Raw genomic sequence first — 19,379 nt, forward strand, 5'->3', positions numbered from 1 at the left:
ATGACCCTGACAAAGCATCTCTCTAAGCCTCACTCAATTAATTCCCTAAGATTTATATATGAAGTCATAGATGGATGATAAAAGTTCTTTGCCTCAATAAGCCTTCACTTACTTCCTGGATTGTTCTACAGATGATCTAAAAATGATTTGTAGCCACTTAATTTCCCTGTTAGTAAAATTGAGAGTTGAACTAGATGATCTCTAGTGTTCCAGTTGGAATGTTCTTAGCTTTAATTTCAAATTTAAGAGGATGACCATGTTAAATCCCCAGATCTCAACATGAAAATTGCTTACTTAGAGCCTAGAAATCAGGAAAAGATCATTAGAAAAACTCGTAGGTTGACTACAAAGCTCCCACTTTTCCTAGACAAAGAATAGAGCAAGGCTGGCCAAAAGGTTAAGCATTTTCCAAGTACTATACTGTTGCAGTGCATCGTACATGGCAACCCAAGTAGTGGAGGAACTCTTTGATTTGTTTTATAGATAATTCCATTGTCCTGAATTGAGAAAAAGACCAAGTGAGAAATGTAGTAAGAGTAAAGGCACTATCTGGTTGTGAATCCTTGCTTTTCCATTTAATACTTGTATGACCCTAGACCAATTATGGAAACTCTCAGGGCTTCTGTTTTCTGACCTCTAAAATAGGGGTGGTAGGGTAGGAGAGGGGGACAGCATGGACCAGGTGACCTCTAAGGTAGAGCTCTAAATCTATGATCTTATGCCTCGATGTTCTTCTAATATATTTGCACCAAATGTATTTGTGGGTAATTTGAAAATAATCTCCTTTGAAACGGTGCTTTTATGTCACAACTCATGACTAGCTACTTCCCTATAAACAAATGGCATTCCTAGGTTAATCAGAACTGAGAGACCTCAAAATAAAAGGCGGCTATAGAATCTTTTTTAAGCATACCTCCCATATCTTGGATATTCAAATAAGAATTTGAAAAGATAGAAGGAAATTGTCTAAAATTCTAATTTAAAAAGAAACCCTGACTATCCTTGGCACTGAGTAAACCCTTATTCCTTTTTTCATTCATTTATTCTTTCAATTGCATTTCTCTTATTAATCATTTTAATTCTTCTTTATAAAACATTGGAATAATCAGAGTCACTCAACTAATAGATGGAGATGACATTGATGAGGCACATTAAACTCTAAAGACCATCATGGATATGGAACACTTTACTATTGAGTGTTTAAATATTTGATTCTGGGTGTGGCTACTTCATTGACATCTGAAGGATGCATTTGAATAGATGAAGGAATTCTAAAAATGAATATTTTTGAAAATCGAATTCCATTTGTATAAAAACAATGTAATAACTATATTTCAAGTCTGGCTTGCTTGACTGTGAGCATCTCTTAGATCTAGTGCTTTCAAAAAGTGAAATTCTTAAATCTATATCATTCTTAGAATTCTATCAATAAATGAATAGAGACTTCATGACTACTTAGGTGGAACTATTATAGATTTGGATCCCTGGATGTCCTTGTCCGTGTTTTTTATTGGCCAAGTTTTGATGGCAGTGTGAGGATACCACTAACAATCTGAGAAACCTAGATGCTTTCCTAAGTGTGTGCTTGTGAGTTTTCAAGGAGTGGAATTTGAAGATAAAATAAACTCATAAGAAAGGTTTTTAACTCCATCTTCCATCTCCACCCAAATAGTGACAGACTCACTCAAGTGACATTTGTCTTAGGTATGATGGGTAATCTATTCCTCCAGGATCTGCCAGACTAAAATTCCCTCCCTTCCCCCCAGCCTTTAATTTATTTTTAAAAAAGTAAATACATCAATATGGCTAATAAAAAAAAAGGTGAGACTAGAAGTTGAAAAATTGGTGTCTAGGTATGTCATCTTTATCCATGGGAAAATTACATAACTTTTTCAGCCTCGGTTTCCTCATCTGCCTAAAATTAATCATTGAACCAGTTGATCCCCCGGGCCCCTGTGCAGGGGGCACCTCTGACCCTCCGTGATCTTCTGAAATAAATGAAAAAGTACACATGTATTTCTGGAGGAAAATGTCTGTATTAAAAGCCAAGAAACACAGAACTACAGAAGAAATACACAGGAGAAGGCTTCTTTTGGTAAATCGACTTGAAAAAAGGTTCATTAAAGTTCAGTTTCCTCGGTAACAATGTATCGCTTTTAAATCCAGCTTGCAAAACTCCCCCCTTGGTAAATTAAAAACACCCCCACCCCAAACGCTGCAAATAGATCTGTGGGCACATACAAAGAGCTACCCTTACTACAACGACTGCAGTTTGGCCTGTCTGTGTGTGTCTTTTTACTAAAACGTTCATTGAAACTGTTATTAAATATAGAAAACAAATATAGTACACAGGATTTGGTCATTTTTTTCTGCTATGAATGTTGGGTATATGGGAGGTAGTGGCGAGGGAAGGTGGGTATTCATTACTTGAGAAGCCTAAGGAAGGAATCGTGAAAGATGCCCAATACCACCCCTCCCCCTCTCTTTACAGGTGCTTATCATATCCAAGAACTTGAATTAGGCTTGCAAACCTTTACGATGTGGCCCAAAACGTTTCTTTTGAAAGACAGGGAAACGTTAGCCACCGCTGTCGGCCGTCTCTTGCCCACCCCATCCCACCCCACCCCCAAAAGAAGAAGAAAAACAATTAATGGTAACTACAGCACGAATAAAACCTGTCGAGTCTACCATCGGGTGAGTCACCCAAGAGACAACAAACACAGAGTCAAAGGGAGAAGAGGAAAGAGGAGGAGGAACGAAGGAGAGAGAGAAGGAGGGAGAAGACGGAGGAGGAGGAAGAGGAGGATCGGGAGGACCAGCAGGACCAGGAGGAGGAGGAAGAGGAGGAGGAGGAGGATCGGGAGGAGCTGGAAAGAGAGGAGCCGCAGCCCCGCCACGCTGGAAGTGGGAAGGCAAGGACCCCGAGAGGTGGCGGGGAGCCGCGGCTGGAGAGATTCGGGAAAGTCGCGGAAGGTGGACCCCGGCGGGCTACTTGGCCCCGGTGCCGGATGTGACAGCGGCGGCGGCCGCTGCTGCGGCGGCTGCCGCGGCTGCAGCGGTTCCAGATGTGACGGCCGCTGCCGCCGCAGCCGCGGAGGAGGAGGAGGAGGAAGCGGCCCCGCCCCCGCCGGCCCCGCTGCTGCTGCCGCCGCCGCCGGTCCCCCCACCTCCGCCGCCGCCGCCGCTGTTGCTGCTGCCGGCCGTCCTCCGCTGCTCCATGCCGTTGGGGAGGAAGCCGGCGATGATGGGTACTGGCCAGATGAGGGCGGCCACGCTCCACACGATGATGACCAGGGTCATGAAGCAGGCCACCAGCGTGGACTCGATGGGCTTGCGGTTCAGCCGCCAGCCGGGCTCGCTCTTGAGCTCCTCGAGGCTGAAATCCAGGCAGCAGAAATTCAGCGGCTCCCCCTGCCACCAGAGCTGGCCCGGCTCGGCCGCGGGGTAGGAGGACAGCGATGCAGAAGCTGCAGCAGCAGCCGAAGAAGCGGCGGCGGCGGAGGATGCGGAGGAGGCGGCGGAGGCCGAGGCCGGGCCGGGACCGGGACCGGGGCCGGGGCTGGTGGTCGCCGCAGCGGCAGCCGCCGCCGCCGCCGCCGCCGCAGCCGCAGCCGCGGCAGCCGCAGCTCCCCCCCTGAGACGACCCAGCCGGTGCCCCCGGACCCAGCCGCAGCCAACACAGAGGCGCAGGTCCTGTTGGGCGCCCCCGGCCGCCAACCCCAGGTGATCGATGACGAGCGGCGGGCCCACCCGGTGGAAGGCGGCGGAGAAGAAGGCGCGGCCGTGGCCGTTGGTGGAGAAGAGCAGCAGGTCGCACTGGAGGCCCAGCGGCCAGCCCCAGCGAACCAGCAGGGAGCTCAGCATCTGGCGCTGCACACTGATGTTGCAGTGCGCCTCCTCGTGCTCATGCTGCTGCTGCGGCTCCTGCTGCTCCTGCTGAGACGCCTGCTGCTGCTCGTCGTCGTGGTGCCCACCGCCCCGCTCCGCCGCCTCCGGGCCCCACTGCTGCTCCTGGTGCGCCGTGGGGCCTCGGGCGGCGGCGGCGGCGGCGGCGGCGGCGGCCAGGGGCGAGGGGGAGGCAGCCGCGGAGGCTTCCGAGGAGGAAGTGCCCGGGGAGGAGGAGGAGGCCGGGGAAGCTGTCGAGTTGGGGTCCGACGGCGGGGCCGCGTGGCTTCTTTCCGCGGCTTCCTGGCCACCTGGGTCTCCCGCTTCTCCCGGGTCTTCCGTGTCCTTGTCAACTTGGGGCGCCTCCAGGTCAAGCTCCATAGCTCCGGAGGCGGGTTTGGAATCGGGGGCCGAAGACGAGGAGGAGGAGGAGGCGTTGAGTGGAGGCAGGAAGAGGCCCGCTTCGTCCTGCCCCCCAGCGGCAGAGGTCCAGCCCCGGACAGGCAGCCAGAAGGCTGCGACCAGCAGCAGCCCCCGGAGCAGCAGCAGCATGAGACTGACTTAGCACCTCGAAGGGGCAGGAGGAGGAGGAGGAGAAGAAGAAGGCTGCATGGCGCGGGCGGCCGCCGCTGGGACGAGGGGCGGCGGTCGGGGAGATCCCTCCCCGCCGCAGAGAAACCCAAGGAGCAGGTGGAGGTAGAGGACAAGAAGGAGGTGGAAGATGAGAAGCCCAAGGAGCAGGTGGAGGTGGAGGAGAAGGAAGGCGAGGAAGAGGAGGAGGAGAGCTTCGGGCACAGCCTCTAGTCTGGCTGCAGCAGCCGCTGGTGAGAGATGCAATGAGGGGAGAGCTCAGAGCCTAGTTTAGGTGCTAGGAGGAGAAAGCGGAGGAGGAGGAAGAGGAGGAGGAGGAGGAGTGGGGGGGGGGAGGTGATGGTGGTGGTGGTGGTTGAGGAGGAGGGAGAAGGAGGAGAAAGTGTGACAGCAGCAGCGACGGCGGCGGCTCGGCGCTGCTTTTCCCTCCTCCTCTCCAGCCTGGGGAGAGGCTGCGGCTGGCTCAGACGTGCTAGTGGGGGAATCCTCCCCACGGGGAGGGGAGAGGACGGCAGGAGAAGGGAGTGGACCGGAGGGGAGGGGATGGGTCTGGAGTTGGCAGCGCAGCTCTAAGGCTGGGAGACTGGGAGAGCCTTCTGTCAGCAGCTCGGCTCTCCTCCCAGACCACTCCCACCCTCTTGCCCACTTTCTTCCACCTCCGTCACCTTCTTCCCAATCCCAATCCCGAGCCCCGCCCCTGTTCCCCTCCCTTCTTCCCCTACACCTGCAAACTCTGGGGGAGCTTGGCTTCTAAGCCTTGGGAAAAGTTAGACTGTCAAACCTTCCCTACACCCCCACCCTCTCCCAACCCCGTGTGGTTGCTGCGGTCACAAAACTCCGAGATAATAAAGCAAGTCTGGATGGGACCCAAAGATGGTTGGAGCTGGGGTGGGGCTTCCTCTACTTTATCCTATGTCCTTGCCTACCCGGACCACTCTCCATTTGCCTCTCCCAATCGTGCATTCCCCATCTCCGTTTCCTAAAACAGGATCTCCCCACACTTGATTCGATGCTGGGATTTGTTTAAAGGTATAATGTCTTAGGAAACGCCCCTGGAGCACTACATTTCTGTAAGCAGTCTAGACTGGGTGATAAGGTTTCCACTCCCCAGGCCACTCGAGTCCAGAAGGAACTCCAGAAGGAGATAGTCTCATTGTGTAATGGATTCTTAAACCTAGGAGAGAGCCTCATATTATTTACCTTTCTGTGTCCTAGGAATATCTCAAGTTACGGACTTGAGATAAATTTATAAAATTGTAGAGCAAGAAAGTACCTTAGAGACCATCCAATTCCACACTTTCATTTTACAGATGGGAAAACTGAGGTCCACCCAGAATGAAAGTGGCTTGCTCTAGGCTTGCACAAACTAATCAATGTCAGAGTTGAGACAAGCCCAGGTCAGCCAATTCCCTGGCGAGTGCTCTTCTTAATACACCAAATTGCTTTCAAAATCATCAAAGGGAGAATCAGCATTTCCCCCCTTCGAATAAGTGTTAAAGAGTTTTGACAACCCCACAGCTAGTATTCCTCACAAGCTGAAACAACATACTAAATTACAAATTCAGTTACTGAAGATATCAGGAACCTCTTTGGGTCCTGAGGCTGAGGTTGGACGGTAGAGAGGGCACCCTGGATAGTGTTCTGAACCCTACTGGCATCAGCAGAGGGAAATCCTCAGGGCTGGACATTCTTCCTGCTTGCAGCCCTGTTTACTCTCACTCTTCAGCCAGTTCCTGGCAAGGCAGTTGTATTTTCATGAGTGAATTATATTGAGCCTTGTGCAGAGGGACAATGAATCCCAGGGTAAGAAATTAAAATGTAGAAATGGTTGCCAGATCTGCCAACTGAATTATATTACTATTAAATTTACATTAAAAAAAACCCACTTTTTCTTGTGCCTTCAGTGGCAATTTTGCTTGTCAGACTTTGAATGAAATAGATCCATTTACTTAGGAGCTTCGGGGCGCTGTCCTTGGTCCTAGGATTTGGAATTCATTCTTCATCATCACCTCACTTGAGAAAAAGGAGAGGACGACAGAGGAAAATAGGGGGAGGCAGAAGCCAAAGCAATTTATAAATTATTTTCTCCTAAAGTCCTAAAAACAATGACAACACTACGACACCAATGTCATAAGTTAGCCACCTTTTCATCTGAGAGGGACTGTTTTAACCTGGAGTGGAAAAGGGGCAAATACTGTTGCTTCACCAACCCATTAGCACAGTCCTGCCAGAAAGTAGCACAAACCATGAATATTCTTGATTTCTAGTTCATTGTTTTTCTCCTTTAAGCACCTTCATTTCACTCACAGAATATACTGGCTGGCATGATTTAGCACCTTACTCAGATCTAAATTATTTGACTGATGAACAAAGCAAATTCGTTTTTGTCAACACTTTCACAAAGGACTGAGAGAAGAGGAAAGCTTGCATTTTGCAACAATGTCACCTGTGCCCTGGCAGTTGTCTGGCATTTTTGGAGTTTCCAAAAGCTAGAGGGCTTGAAGTTTGGTCAGGGAGTGAGGGGAAGAGGGAGTTCCCTTTGAAAATGAAAAGTGTAACTTTAGCAAGTTTATACCACTAAATTTGCTCATCAGATAATTGTCCAGGACTTTTTGGCAAGTATGGCCAACCTGCTGTTGTTTAGAGTTTGATTATATGATTTCTGGATTATTCAGTCTCTGGATTTTTAACCTGAGGTTTGTAGATATATTTTAAGAAATTCTTTAAATGGGAGGAAAACATATCCTTGTTTCCCTAACCTCAATTTGAAATTTAGTATTTCTTCAATAATTTAAAAACAAAATTCTGAGAAGGGAGTCTATTTCTAAGCTTTTCTATTCTGCAATGGGAATTCATGGTAAGAAAAAGATCTGCTAGGATATGTTACCTGTCTCTTGAGACATTTTTAGCACTTCCTACTAGTCCTACAAATTAACTAAATGCATTTTTCTATTTTGGGCAGTTGTGGGGAAACTTTGGACACTAGAATTAGTGGCTATAATGATTTCAGATTTTAGTCAGGCAATCTTGCCCTCATTATCGACAATCAAGAATGGATTGTAATTTACTTAGTATTATGGAATTTGGCAATAAAGAAAACCAATTCAGTCTTTTTAAAAGAGGGAGTGTTAGGGGAAGGGTGTTAGTCATGACCTATGATTTCATTGGCATAGAGAATCTCTAGTGTGGAAATTCCATCAATCTAGATCAGCATCTGGTCAGCAACATAGCATCTTAGAGATTGCTTGGTAAGGTAAATGGCTCATGATGGAGAAGACTTTAACTCAGGTCTTCCTATCTCTGAAATTGCCTTTATATGCATTATACCATGCTCCCATTGTCCTATTTAACACTGTGTTTTGAGTGTGCCAAATTTCTTTTGGAGGTATGGGGGATATAAATCCTAAATAAATTAAGCAAATCTTAGCACAATGGACTATTAGCAATAGAAGGTAACTTAATCCAAACCCTTCAGAAACTGACACTCAAAAGGTGAGATTGACTTGACCAAAGGTACCTGGTTATTGATAGAGTCAGGCTTAAGCTGAAATCTCCTTACTTTAGTACAGTATTCTTTCTAGTGAAAAATTTCCCACCTCTCTGAAGAGCTGAGCAGGTACCTTTCTGCTTTAGAACTGCAGGATTCAAATAATTTTAACCAAACATTTATTAAACATTTACTACATAAAAAACACCATACCATGGGCTAGGTATACACAGTCAAAACTGAAACAGACTGCCTCCAAAGAGTTTACATTCAATGGTATGATACAACACACAAAAAAGAAGTAAATAGAAAGTACATGCAAGGTGATTTAGCTCTAGGGGAAAGAGTGTTAGTACTGTGTCCCATGGAGATCCAAAAGGAGGAGGGGAATCTGTGTTGGTTTTTGAGAGAAGCTAGCAATTCTACACCTGGAGGAGGAGGAAATGACTTTCAGACATAAGAGAGAGGGAAACACTTGTGTAGACACAGGACTGGAGAAGGAAAGAGCTATCAGGCCCATTTTACTGGAATGAAGAGTGAATGAAGAGGAATCATATGAAATAAGAGTGGAAAGGAATATAAGAATCAGATTTCCAAAGACTCTAAATGCTGAAGGTTTAAAAAAAGTATCTTAGAGGAAACAGGAGCCATTAGTACCATGTGTATGTGATTATGAGTGAGTAAGTGAGTGTGTGTGTGTGGGGGGCATATGTAGTGGATGAGTGGGGGGATGATTCTATGACTGGGAAATAAGGATGAAAGAATGAAAGATTTAGATAAAGTTCTGAGTTTACTAGGTCAATATGAACTTGGGAAAACTCCTAAAATTTAGGATAGAATATCCTGCACAGACAGAAAGCTTATTCTAATTGGTAGAAAACCAATAATTGGATAGTTGAGATCAAAGCAAATAATATAACTACACAATCATTTCCTACTTTTCTTCAGTTCTAAAGCTCTTTGAAAAATTATATTCTATATATTCTATTGTATCCTTACAATCCTTAGTGAAATAATAGCAATAACCTGAGTATATTTAATTTATTGTATCCAAAGGGTCACCAGTGCATTAATTCATTGATATACTGGTGATGTAGGCAGGATTAAGATAGTTTTTATCATACATTACAGAGTGAGAAAGAATAATATCATAAAGTGATAAAATGGTAATTGGGAGTTAAAAGATATTAATAATAAAATATGTCCATCTGGTGAGTATAGGTGGACTGGCTGGTATGGGGAGGCAAGACGGCTTCTTTGATTTTCTCACTCCCTTCTCTAGGCTCTCTTTGAGGTGATTTCAATGGTAGTATGCAGAAACAGAGAGCTGGGAGGATTCTGAAGCATTTGAGCTTTGCCCTGGGTGTTCAAGTATGTTTAAATTCCCTACTAATTACTTAATTATTCCATAAAAGTCTACAGTTTCATCTGGATGAGTGCTCCCTTTACCAGCTGCAGAATGAAAGTTTTGTATGCCTTAGTAGATTGCCTTAATGGGTTTCTGTGACCAAAAAATGATCATGTCTTGGTGGTCAATCTCCTAGTGATGAACCAAATAATAATTAGCTAGGCTGGGTCTGGAATGATAGGTAGATGAGTCTGTCACCACACCTGAACTCAATGTCTTTTGGGTTTGGTAGGACCTTCTAGAGTAGTTCTTAACCTACTTTACTTAAACTTTCTTTCTGTATCACTTGATGGATGGAATTGACTTTTTGAACTTCCAGGCCTGAAAGTGATATTTCCCATTCTGATTTCCTATAATAATTACTGACTCTGACATTTAGTTGACAATTGTTCATAGCACATGGAATGGTAAAAAAGATGTTGCCTCTGGAGTCAGAAAATCTTGCCATTGTCATTTACTATGCCTGTGACTTTGGGCAAGTCACTTTTTTGTCTGGGTCTCAGTTTTCTCCTCCATAAAATTGCTTTAGGATTGCTATAAAATGAGAGCTAGATGGCTTCTAAGGTCCATTCAGATCCAGATCAAAGGTCCTGTGATGTCTCTTGTTGCCTTGAGCTGATGATTAAGTTCTATGTGGTCATGTATTTTCCCAAATGTTTATGTTATATTCCCATAATTAGAGTATAAACTCCTTGAAGACAAGACCAACATTTTATTCCTCTTTGTATCCCCTAGCACAGAGCCTTACACATGGTAGGCAGTCAATTTTTTTTTTTGGTAGATGACTTCAGTTGTCTTAAAAAAACAACCCTGTTTTATCAGAGTCTACCTTTCTTGCAACAAGGTGGCTCTGTTCTAGATGTGCCTTCTTTCTCCTTCATTAAGTAGCCCTTTTTTCCCCAGAACTTTCTGTGCCTTGAACTTTTCATATCCTCATGTAGACTTGGTCATTGGCACCTATCTGAATGAACTTAATTGATATACATTCATTTGATTAGATTTATTGAATAGAAACTTAGCACAATGTTATCTAGATGGATATAAATATTTAACATAAGTTATAAGTATGACCCTTATTTATTAAGTGTACCAGGTACTTTGATAAGTATGGGGAATACATGTACAAAAAGAATGAACCCATCCCTTCTCACAAGGATCTGTTATTCTAATGAAGGAGACAATTATTTATGTAAATCAATACAGTATAAATATAAAATAGATAAATAGAAATACAAAATAATTTAATATAAGATAATTTAGGAGAGAAGGGGCAGGCAGGGGACAGGAGAATCAATAAAGACTCATTCAAGGGCAAGAGCGTAGAATCAAAGTCCAACTTGAGGATGCCAACTTGGGTGAAGAGTAATAGGATTTTAGATATCCACAGATGATTAGAGCTAGTGGGGAGCCTCCAGATGATTGAGTCCAAATTCTGTTTTTTACAGATGAGGAAAAATAGTGAAAAAACTTAAACCTGAAGGAATGGGATGTAATAGGGACAAGTGCAAAGTTTGGTTAAACTGGGTTTAACTTGGGCTAAACAAATCAGCTGAATAAAACACAGGATAGGGGAAATGGCAAGTGTCCAGCTTTATGTGAGTCAGCAATGTGACATGGTGGCCTAAAAACACCAATGGGATCCAAGGTTCAATAAAAAGAATCAGTGCTGGGGGCAGCTAAATGGCTCAGTGAATTGTGAGCCAAGCCTAGAGGACAGGGGAGGTCCTAGGTTCAAATCTGACCTCTGATACTTCCTAGCTTTGTGTGATCCTGGGCAAGTCACAACCACCATTGCCTAGTCCTTACCACTCTCCTGCCTTGGAACCAATACATAGTATTGATCCTAAGGTGGAAGGTGAGGGTTTTTATTTAAAAAAAAAGAATCAGTGCCCAGAATGAGGAAGATGTTAGTCCCACTCTGTTATGCCTTGGAAAGATCATATCAGAAGTATTACATTTGTATACAGATTTATGGCCCCTTTTGGCAAGGATGCTAATGAACTGGAACACAATCCCAGGAGGAGAACCAGGTTAGCAAGGAGCAGTTGAATGGGGGATGTTTTAGTCTGGAGAAGAAAAGAAATTTTGGATGCGGTGTGTTTTGCCCACATGGGGGGGGGGGGAGTTGGGTACATAATAACAGCTTTAATAATAAGAAGGATTGTCTGTGGAGGAGAGATTAATGTAGCTATGTGGCACAGCAGGTACAGCACTAGACCTGAAGTCAGAGAGACCTGAGTTTAAATCTGGCCTCCAAAACTAGCTGTATGGCCTGGGATATTTCTGATGGCCTCAGTTTTCTCATCTGTAAAGTAGAAATGACAATAGCACGTACCTCCCAAGATTGTCATGGGAATCAAATGAGATATTTGTAGAGCGCATGGGTGGGAAACCTTAAAGTGTTACATAAATGTTAGTTGCTATTGTTACTGCCACTACCACTACTACTTATTATTTGTTGTTGTTTTAAGTCTTCTGCTTGGCCACTAAGTATAAAACTAGAAGCAATGCATGGTAGTTATATAGGAACATAGTCTAGCAAGAAAAGAAAAATGTTCTAATCACTAAAGAGGTCTAGAAGTTAAGTGGGCTTCCTCAAGGGTGGTGAGTTTCCCGTTACTGGAGATCTTCAAGTGGAAGAACAATGGCCACTTTCTTGGATTGGTAGAAGGGATTTCTCTTCAGGTATGGATTGTATTAGATTGTACAACCTATTTGTCCAGAGAAGGACAACCATGTTAGCTAAACTCCACTCAGCTCCCAGGCCATGCCATGAAATTCATATGAAGGAACCAAGGATGTTTGGTGTGGAAAAAAGAAGACTTGAAGGGTCATCATGTGGAAATGGAATTAGACTTATTCTGTTTAGCTTCAGAGGGGAGGAATAAGAGAAGTAAGTCATTTAGGCTGGAGACCATGAAAGCCATATTTAAAAGTAGAAGGAATGGACTGTTTTGGATGGTGTTGGGCTCTGTATAGTTTCCTTTTGGGTATGGGTTGGACAGGATGACAACTGAGCTTCCTTCTACATCTAAAATCCTATGATTCTAGAACCTTTGAGGCCCTTTCCCAGAAAGGAAGATTATAGAAAAGAATCCTAACTTTGGAATTAGACAACTTGGATTCAAGTCCTTCCTCTGAAATTTTGTATCCTCAAGCATCTTTCTGGGCCTTAGTTTCCTCATCTGTAAAATAAGTGGATTAGACTAGATGACGTCTCAAGACATTTCTAGTGTTTACTTTATGGTCCTATCACCGTGTGAGATTTTGGGGGCCTATAAAAGTCAAGCCCATGTAAGAAATAACTTGCCCAAGACCACATAGCCAATTAAAGGCAGAGCCTGGACTACAATTTCAATGGTTTGTAGTGAAAGTAATGGATGAATCTTATAGAATCAGATCTATGAGTTGAAAAGCCAATCTGACCTAGTTGGATTTATATATGAGGAAACAGACCCAAAGAAGTTATTACTTGTCCAAGGTAACACAGGTAGGACCTGAACCCAGTCCCTCTTGCTCCCAAAGGGAAAAGAAAAGTAAGAAAGGAAAGCCAAGGGAACAGAATAGAATGAAAGAGGAAGGAAATGAAGGAGGGAAAGATAAAGATAGGGAAGAAAAGGGAGAGGAATGGTCTAAGATAGAGAGGATTCAGGAAAAGGAAACTAAGGCTAATATGGTGGATGGTTTGGGAGAATTTGAGAAAGGGGTATGCCCAGGGATAGAGGAACCATCATTTCTTCCATATCTTCAAAGCATTTTGAGCATCTGTGAGCCACACTCCATCTTTAATGCACTATTTTTTATCTATACCAGTTCCCACTTATAGCGATCCCTGTCAGCTGTATCTGGATCTGCTCTTTCAACTAGGCAGATCTTGAGTCTGGAACTACCTACTGGGAGCTTTCAGGCAGCGCATTTATGGATTTTTGACAGAATGGATTTACAGTATCAGGAGACAGTTGTCGAAATGTTGTGAAGTAGGGCCAATGAGGACATTGTGTTTGTTGACTCAATCAGTAGCTGGGACATGCAGCATATTGGTTTCTGTGAAACAACCAACCATAACAGCATCTTTCTTTTCAGAAAACATGTTGGTCAGATGAGGCAATAGATCAACTTTTCCTTCAAACACCAAGTTTCTGTCCTTTTTATTCTTTTGAAATTGGCTCACTTTGGGGCATGATGCCTTTAAAGCAACCTCTGAGTGTGGCAGCATTTTGCTATTCTTCCTGTTACCCATATCCCCCCTCTCCCAGCACACTCTCACCATGTAAGGGCTTATTTAACAATCAAAACAGTCACCTCTGAGAATGCTAATGGAGTAAAGCTGGGGCGCATAAGCCACTCCTTGTAAAGACAACTGTAATTTCCACTCCGTTTGCTAAACAAGCATCATAAATATTTACTCCACACCTCCTTGTAAACAACTCAAAAACACATCCCTCCAGATTAGGTAATTGGCACCCAGTTTGGAGAATTCCAAGAGTCCAAGGATAAGTGAGACTCAAATTGGGGAAATTAAGGGACTTGGAGATTTGCTTAATAAGTTCCTTGTTTTCAGAACCACCCTTCTCAGCCTTTTGTGGCCATAGTTTAACCCCCTTCCAAATCCATAAGATAGATGGCATAGTAGATAAAGCAACAAGCCTAGAGATGGGAGGATCTAGGTTCAAGTCTAGCCTCAGACACTTCCTAGCTCTATGATGCTGGGCAATTCATTTGATCCATGTGTCTTGCCCTTGTTTTTCAATCTTAGAGTCCTTACTAAGGACTTTAAAGTTTGCAAAACACCCTTTGTAGATCATCTTACCTTATTCTCAAAATAAATAATTAGAGGTATTATTATGCCAATTTTAAAGATAGGAAAACTGATGCTTGGAGGGTTTAAGTGACCTGCCTATGACCATACAGTTAATAGATGAAAGGCAACATGTTATAATGGAGAGAGCACTGGGCTTGGAATCAAGAGAAATACAAGTTCAAATCCAACCTCTGACACTTACTAGCTGTGTGTCCCTCCTAAAACTATTGATCACTCTGAGTTTCACTTTCTTAAATGACAAAACAAGAATTATAATAGCATCTCCCTCACAGGGTTGTTGTGAAGATTAAATGATGTAATATCTGTGAAGTGCTTTGTAGACCTTAACTAGCTATATAAATGTGAGCTGTCATTATTAGAGCCCAGATTCTCTTGACTTCAAGTCCTGGACTTTTTCCATTGTATCATGCTGTCTTCTCTCTATAAGTGGGCAATAAGCAACATGAGCTCTGGAACTTTTCAGAAGGAGTTCAAGTTCTCTTATGAGTGAATGAGTGAATGAATGAATGAATGAATGTATGCATGAAAAGTACTTATTTAGATCTTATTGTGTTCTAGTCACTATGTTAAGCTTTGAGGATACATATAAAAAAATTGCAAAAATCTCTGCTCTCAAGGAGCTCCCATTCCAATTGGAGGATACTACAGATAGAAAGGCTTGAAGATCTTAATAGTAGAGAAACAGGGCAGTTGTCCCTAGGGAGCATTAGTAAGCAAGAGGACCGTATGATAGTGGAGACAGGGCAGGTGACAAAAGTCTAATGGTCTACCATTTCATGAAAATGACTAGAACTGTTGGTTCCCAGGTTATCCAAGTAATATAAGCATTCATAGTGGAAGTGTATAGGGAAAGCAAAGGGAAAGGATGTCCCAGAATAATCCAAGGGATCTTGGTGGCTTGGGAATTGTGAAATTATTTCAGTCAATTAAGAATTGTGGGAGAATAAATAAGAAAAAACCCACAAATAAACAGATCCATAGATTCAGACCTGAGAGGGAACATAGAGTTGACCTTGTCCAAACTTCTCTTTTTACTACTGAGGCAATTGAACCCTGGAGATGTGACATGACTTACCTAAGGAATCAGTTAGCAACGAAGTAGAGATTCCAATCCAGATCCCCTTGACATCTCATCCTGGGTTCTTTCCACTTCATTTCTCATCCTTATGTACAGCACTTTGCAAAGCTTTTAGCTGTACCTTTAAAGTCAGTAGTAACTTTAAATTGGGAGGAAAGAGCAGCTTCTAGTTCACTTAGGTAAGAAAGAAAAGAAAGATGGGTATTTCTATTTGCTTTGAACTCTGTACTTCCAACCATTTTACAGAATTTGGAGTTTATTGTGCAGAATATTGCTGACCTTTCCCATTTACAATGTTAGTCATGCACCACTGACTTCCATTCTGATGTGATGCATGGTCCACATTGACCAGGCAACCTCACGACTTCCAGGTTAGTCAATCAGACAGCTCTCCCATAGGGCACAATTTCCAGTCTGCCGGCTCTCTTGACTTCATGTCCACTTCATCAATAGGTTTCCCCTGTGCCCCAACTTGGGCTTACTTGAGACAGAAATAAACTAGAGGGAGGGAGGTGAACCACACTGGTCTGATTCCTCTTCTATAAAATGAGATTACTAGATTAGTCAGTCAATAAGCTTTTATTGAGTACCTGCTATTTGCCAGGCATTGAGGCTTCCTGGTACAATGGACAGGGTCTGAGATCTGGAAATGAGGATTTGAGTTCTGATAGTGGCTCTGTCACTTTCAATCAGTGAGACCATGGGCAGGTCAATTCCTCTGGCCTCAGTTCAATCAACAAAGTTTCATTAAGTACTTTCTATGCGTAAGGTACTGTAGAAGAAAAAATAAAAATGAAAAACAAGTTCCTGCCCTCAAGGAGTTTACATTTTAATGGGGGAATTTCTTCTTTTGCAAAATGAAGAGGGTGACTTCAGTAACCTTTAAGGTCCTTTTCTATGTCCAAATCTATGATCCTATGATTTCCGAGAACCTTTCTACTTCTAAATTCTATGATTCTATGAAATTGTTTGAGTTACAGAGCTGTAATGGACCTGAGAGAATTCCCAGTGCAGAGGAAAAAGTACTTGATTTGGAGTTATAGAATCCAGGTTCAAATGTGAGTTCTGCCATTTTGCTATTTATGTCTTTGGGGTAGTCATTTCTTTGCTCTGGGCCTCAGCATGGTCTATGAACTTTAAGGAAAGTCCATTTTATACGCAAGCAAACAGTCTAAGAGAGATGTTGACTTACTCAAAGACAGAAAGGATCCAAGATTTGGAACAAGGAATCATTGAATCCAGCTGTCTCATTTCATAGAAGAAAGAACTGAGAAAAAGAGATTAACCAACTTGTCTAGGGCAGCATTTGAATCCAAGACCACAGGTTGTAAATAACATTTCAGAAGCAAGAGTTCCCGATTGGAATAAAAGAATGACTGTTAAACCCTAATCAGCCTGACCAGATTAATTGATGAAGAGTCCTAGAAAGAGAGTATCTATCACTAAAATCACAGAAAGTGGAGTTTTGAAGAAATAGAGAAATATTTGGAAACTCATTAGCTTTCCACCTTCTCAGCTGAACATCACCAATTCCTTTAAAAACATTAAAGGCTGGTTTCCATCTCTTGTTTTTCCCAAGCTAATGAGGCTCAACTTCTAGCTTTCCAACTAGGCTTGGTGTTTTTGTTTTTTTTTGGTGAGAGTTATATGTGTTATATGTACATATATTTGCCAAATACACACACATATACACAAGTATGGCTTCAGGAAGGACTGTCCTCATTATTACATACAGTTGTTTGATTCTATTCATTGGTGGCTATTAAATTTATAATTAAAAAATAAGTAAATAAATACTTGTTACATGATCTTGACTTTTCCCTCATCGAGCGATTTCCCACTACTACTTAAAGCCCATTTGTAATAGTTGGATTCTCTTGTGCCCATATAGAGTAATTAGCTGAGCAGACATTTTCCTTCTCATCAAATAGTCATCTACACCAATTACATTCTACCAAGTTCTCCTCCAAAGCCCTATCCTGGCTTCAGTCCTGGAGTCTCAAGGTCTCCAACAGTGGGGCTCCAACTCAGCAGACCCTGGAGGATTCACAGGCTCTTGAGTTAGGCTTAATGATGGATGATATGTTTGATACGTGAAAACAGTTCCAGTGGTTGGGCTCCCTTGTGCCCATTTATTTCTTTTAACCACCTGGCACTGAGTACAATGCTTTCTGCATAGAAGTACAGATTTAAAGCTAGAACAGACCACAGAGATCATCTCCTTAATTTATTGAAGGAAATTCTGAGTCCCAAGCCCCAAAGTCACACCATTAGGAAGGGATAGAATCATGATTTGAACTTGGATCCTCTGACTTGGTAACCAGTGCTCATTTCTCACTCCCCCTCCCCTGACCTTATACCATGCTGCCTTCCTGTGATTGATACCCACTATCTATGTGTGGTTGATCATAATGCTGTGGGCCCCCACCTTACCTCTTTGGCACTCACTGTTCCTTGCTTGTTTACCGCATGTATACCTTGTCTCACCTGTCGTTCCTTACAGAATCTCCGAGTTGGAAGGGGTCATCTCGTCTAATCCTTCCTTAAGCAGGAATCCTCTCTACATCATCCCTGGCGAGTGGCTATCCAGCCTCTGCATAAAGACCGCCCGGGATGGGGATCCCACTACCTCCTGAGGCAGCCTAAACTATTTCTGGACAGCCCTCATTGGTAGGCTTCCTACTTTAGAGCCAAAATCTGCTTCTGTGCAGAGGATGTCGCTCCTTGTGCTGCCCTTGGTGCCAAGTAAAGCAAGTGTGTTTCCCCTGCCCCAACCAACATGGCAGCCCTTCAAGCCCTTGAAGGTGGCTTTCATGTTCTCCTTACCCCCACTGCCCCACCCCCTGCAGCCTGCGCAAGTCTCTTCTTAAGCAGTAAGCTTTTGGCTTTCCCATGCCTGCCTCCTCCCCATTGCTTGGCCCTTCTGCTGTCTGAGGCAAGGGACCACATTTCCCTCTTTTATAGCCTCCACAATCCCTAGTATAGCACTAGGGGTCTAGTGTGTGCTTACTATGTACTTGTGGCAAACGCTTCATTCCTTTTGAGCCAGTGATCCCATTGCTGGGAGTGCATCCTAAAAATATAATGAAAAGGAACAAAAAAAGGAGCTAGCTTATAAAAATGTCTATGGCTGCTTTATTTGTAATAGCAAAAAAAAAAACACAAAAAAACTAAAAAAACAAAAACCCTGGAAACAACCCATATGTCCAATGATAAGAGAATGGTTTGAGTCAATGATACTCTATTAATGACATGGCACATCATGGCATTGTAAGAAAAAAGAGAGAAATCTGAAAAGTATGAACAGATATGAAGAGACTTAGATGAAGTGCTATAGAGTGAGATTGGCAAAACCATAAGGAAATGAAGAGAGCAAGATTTATTTTTAAAGAAAGAAAAGAAAACAAAGCCCAGACTAATGGTGCTTTTGACCGATTTGGACAGGGACCCAGAGCAAATCTATCTTCTGTTAGTTTGTTATGTGTTTGATTCTACTTTGTTAAATGTAAGGTGCATATACATATATATATTTATGGCTTCATGTAGGACTGCATTCCTTATTTTGTATGTTTGTTTTCATTGATGGTTATTAAATTTATAATTTTAAAAACAAGCAAATAAATACTTGTTGCATTGTCTTGCCTTTTTCCTCACTAAGCGATCTCCTACTCCAGCTTAAAGGCCATTTCCAATGGTTGGGTTCTCTTGTGTCCTTAGAGAGTAATTAACGGAACAGACACTCCTCATTGTGTATTGTCAGAGATACCAAGTAGATTCCACCAAGTTCTACTCTGAAGCCTCATCCTGGCTTCAAGGGGACTCTGAAGTCTCCCAGTCTATGACAGCAGAGCTCCAACTCAGGCAAGCCCTGGAGAATCAACAAACTTTTGATCCTGCTGACATGTTTATTATGTGAAGACAGGTCTAATTACATTCTAGCTCATCACCAGGTTGGCCATGGGGTGCTACCATTTTTAGCCACTGAAGACTAGTTAACAAAGTAAAGGGGCAGGATAATGGTCACTGATGGAAGGCAAAGCCATGCCGACAAAATGACAGATCCTGTGCGGATTGAAGAAATAGATACATGAAGCAAGTTGTTAAGAAA

The 19,379-nt window shown here is 43.2% G+C and overlaps 1 protein-coding gene and 1 non-coding gene across 2 annotated transcripts; one reads left to right on the forward strand and one right to left on the reverse strand.

The window, feature by feature from the left end:
* The first annotated feature begins 2,022 nt into the window (after positions 1-2,022).
* On the forward strand, positions 2,023-18,893 carry LOC130454659 (uncharacterized). The gene is made up of 2 exons (XM_056800228.1): positions 2,023-4,709; positions 17,775-18,893. Exon 1 carries the CDS (start codon positions 2,458-2,460, stop codon positions 4,687-4,689), a length of 2,232 nt encoding a protein of 743 aa, XP_056656206.1. The 5' UTR covers positions 2,023-2,457; the 3' UTR covers positions 4,690-4,709; positions 17,775-18,893.
* Positions 3,982-4,042, reverse strand: MIR12392 (microRNA mir-12392). Its single transcript, NR_162965.1, has one exon. It is a non-coding gene; the product is annotated as a microRNA mir-12392 (primary transcript).
* Positions 18,894-19,379: the final 486 nt, after the last annotated feature.

Source organism: Monodelphis domestica, chromosome 5, assembly GCF_027887165.1.
Source record: "Monodelphis domestica isolate mMonDom1 chromosome 5, mMonDom1.pri, whole genome shotgun sequence".
Taxonomy (NCBI): Eukaryota; Metazoa; Chordata; class Mammalia; order Didelphimorphia; family Didelphidae; genus Monodelphis; species Monodelphis domestica.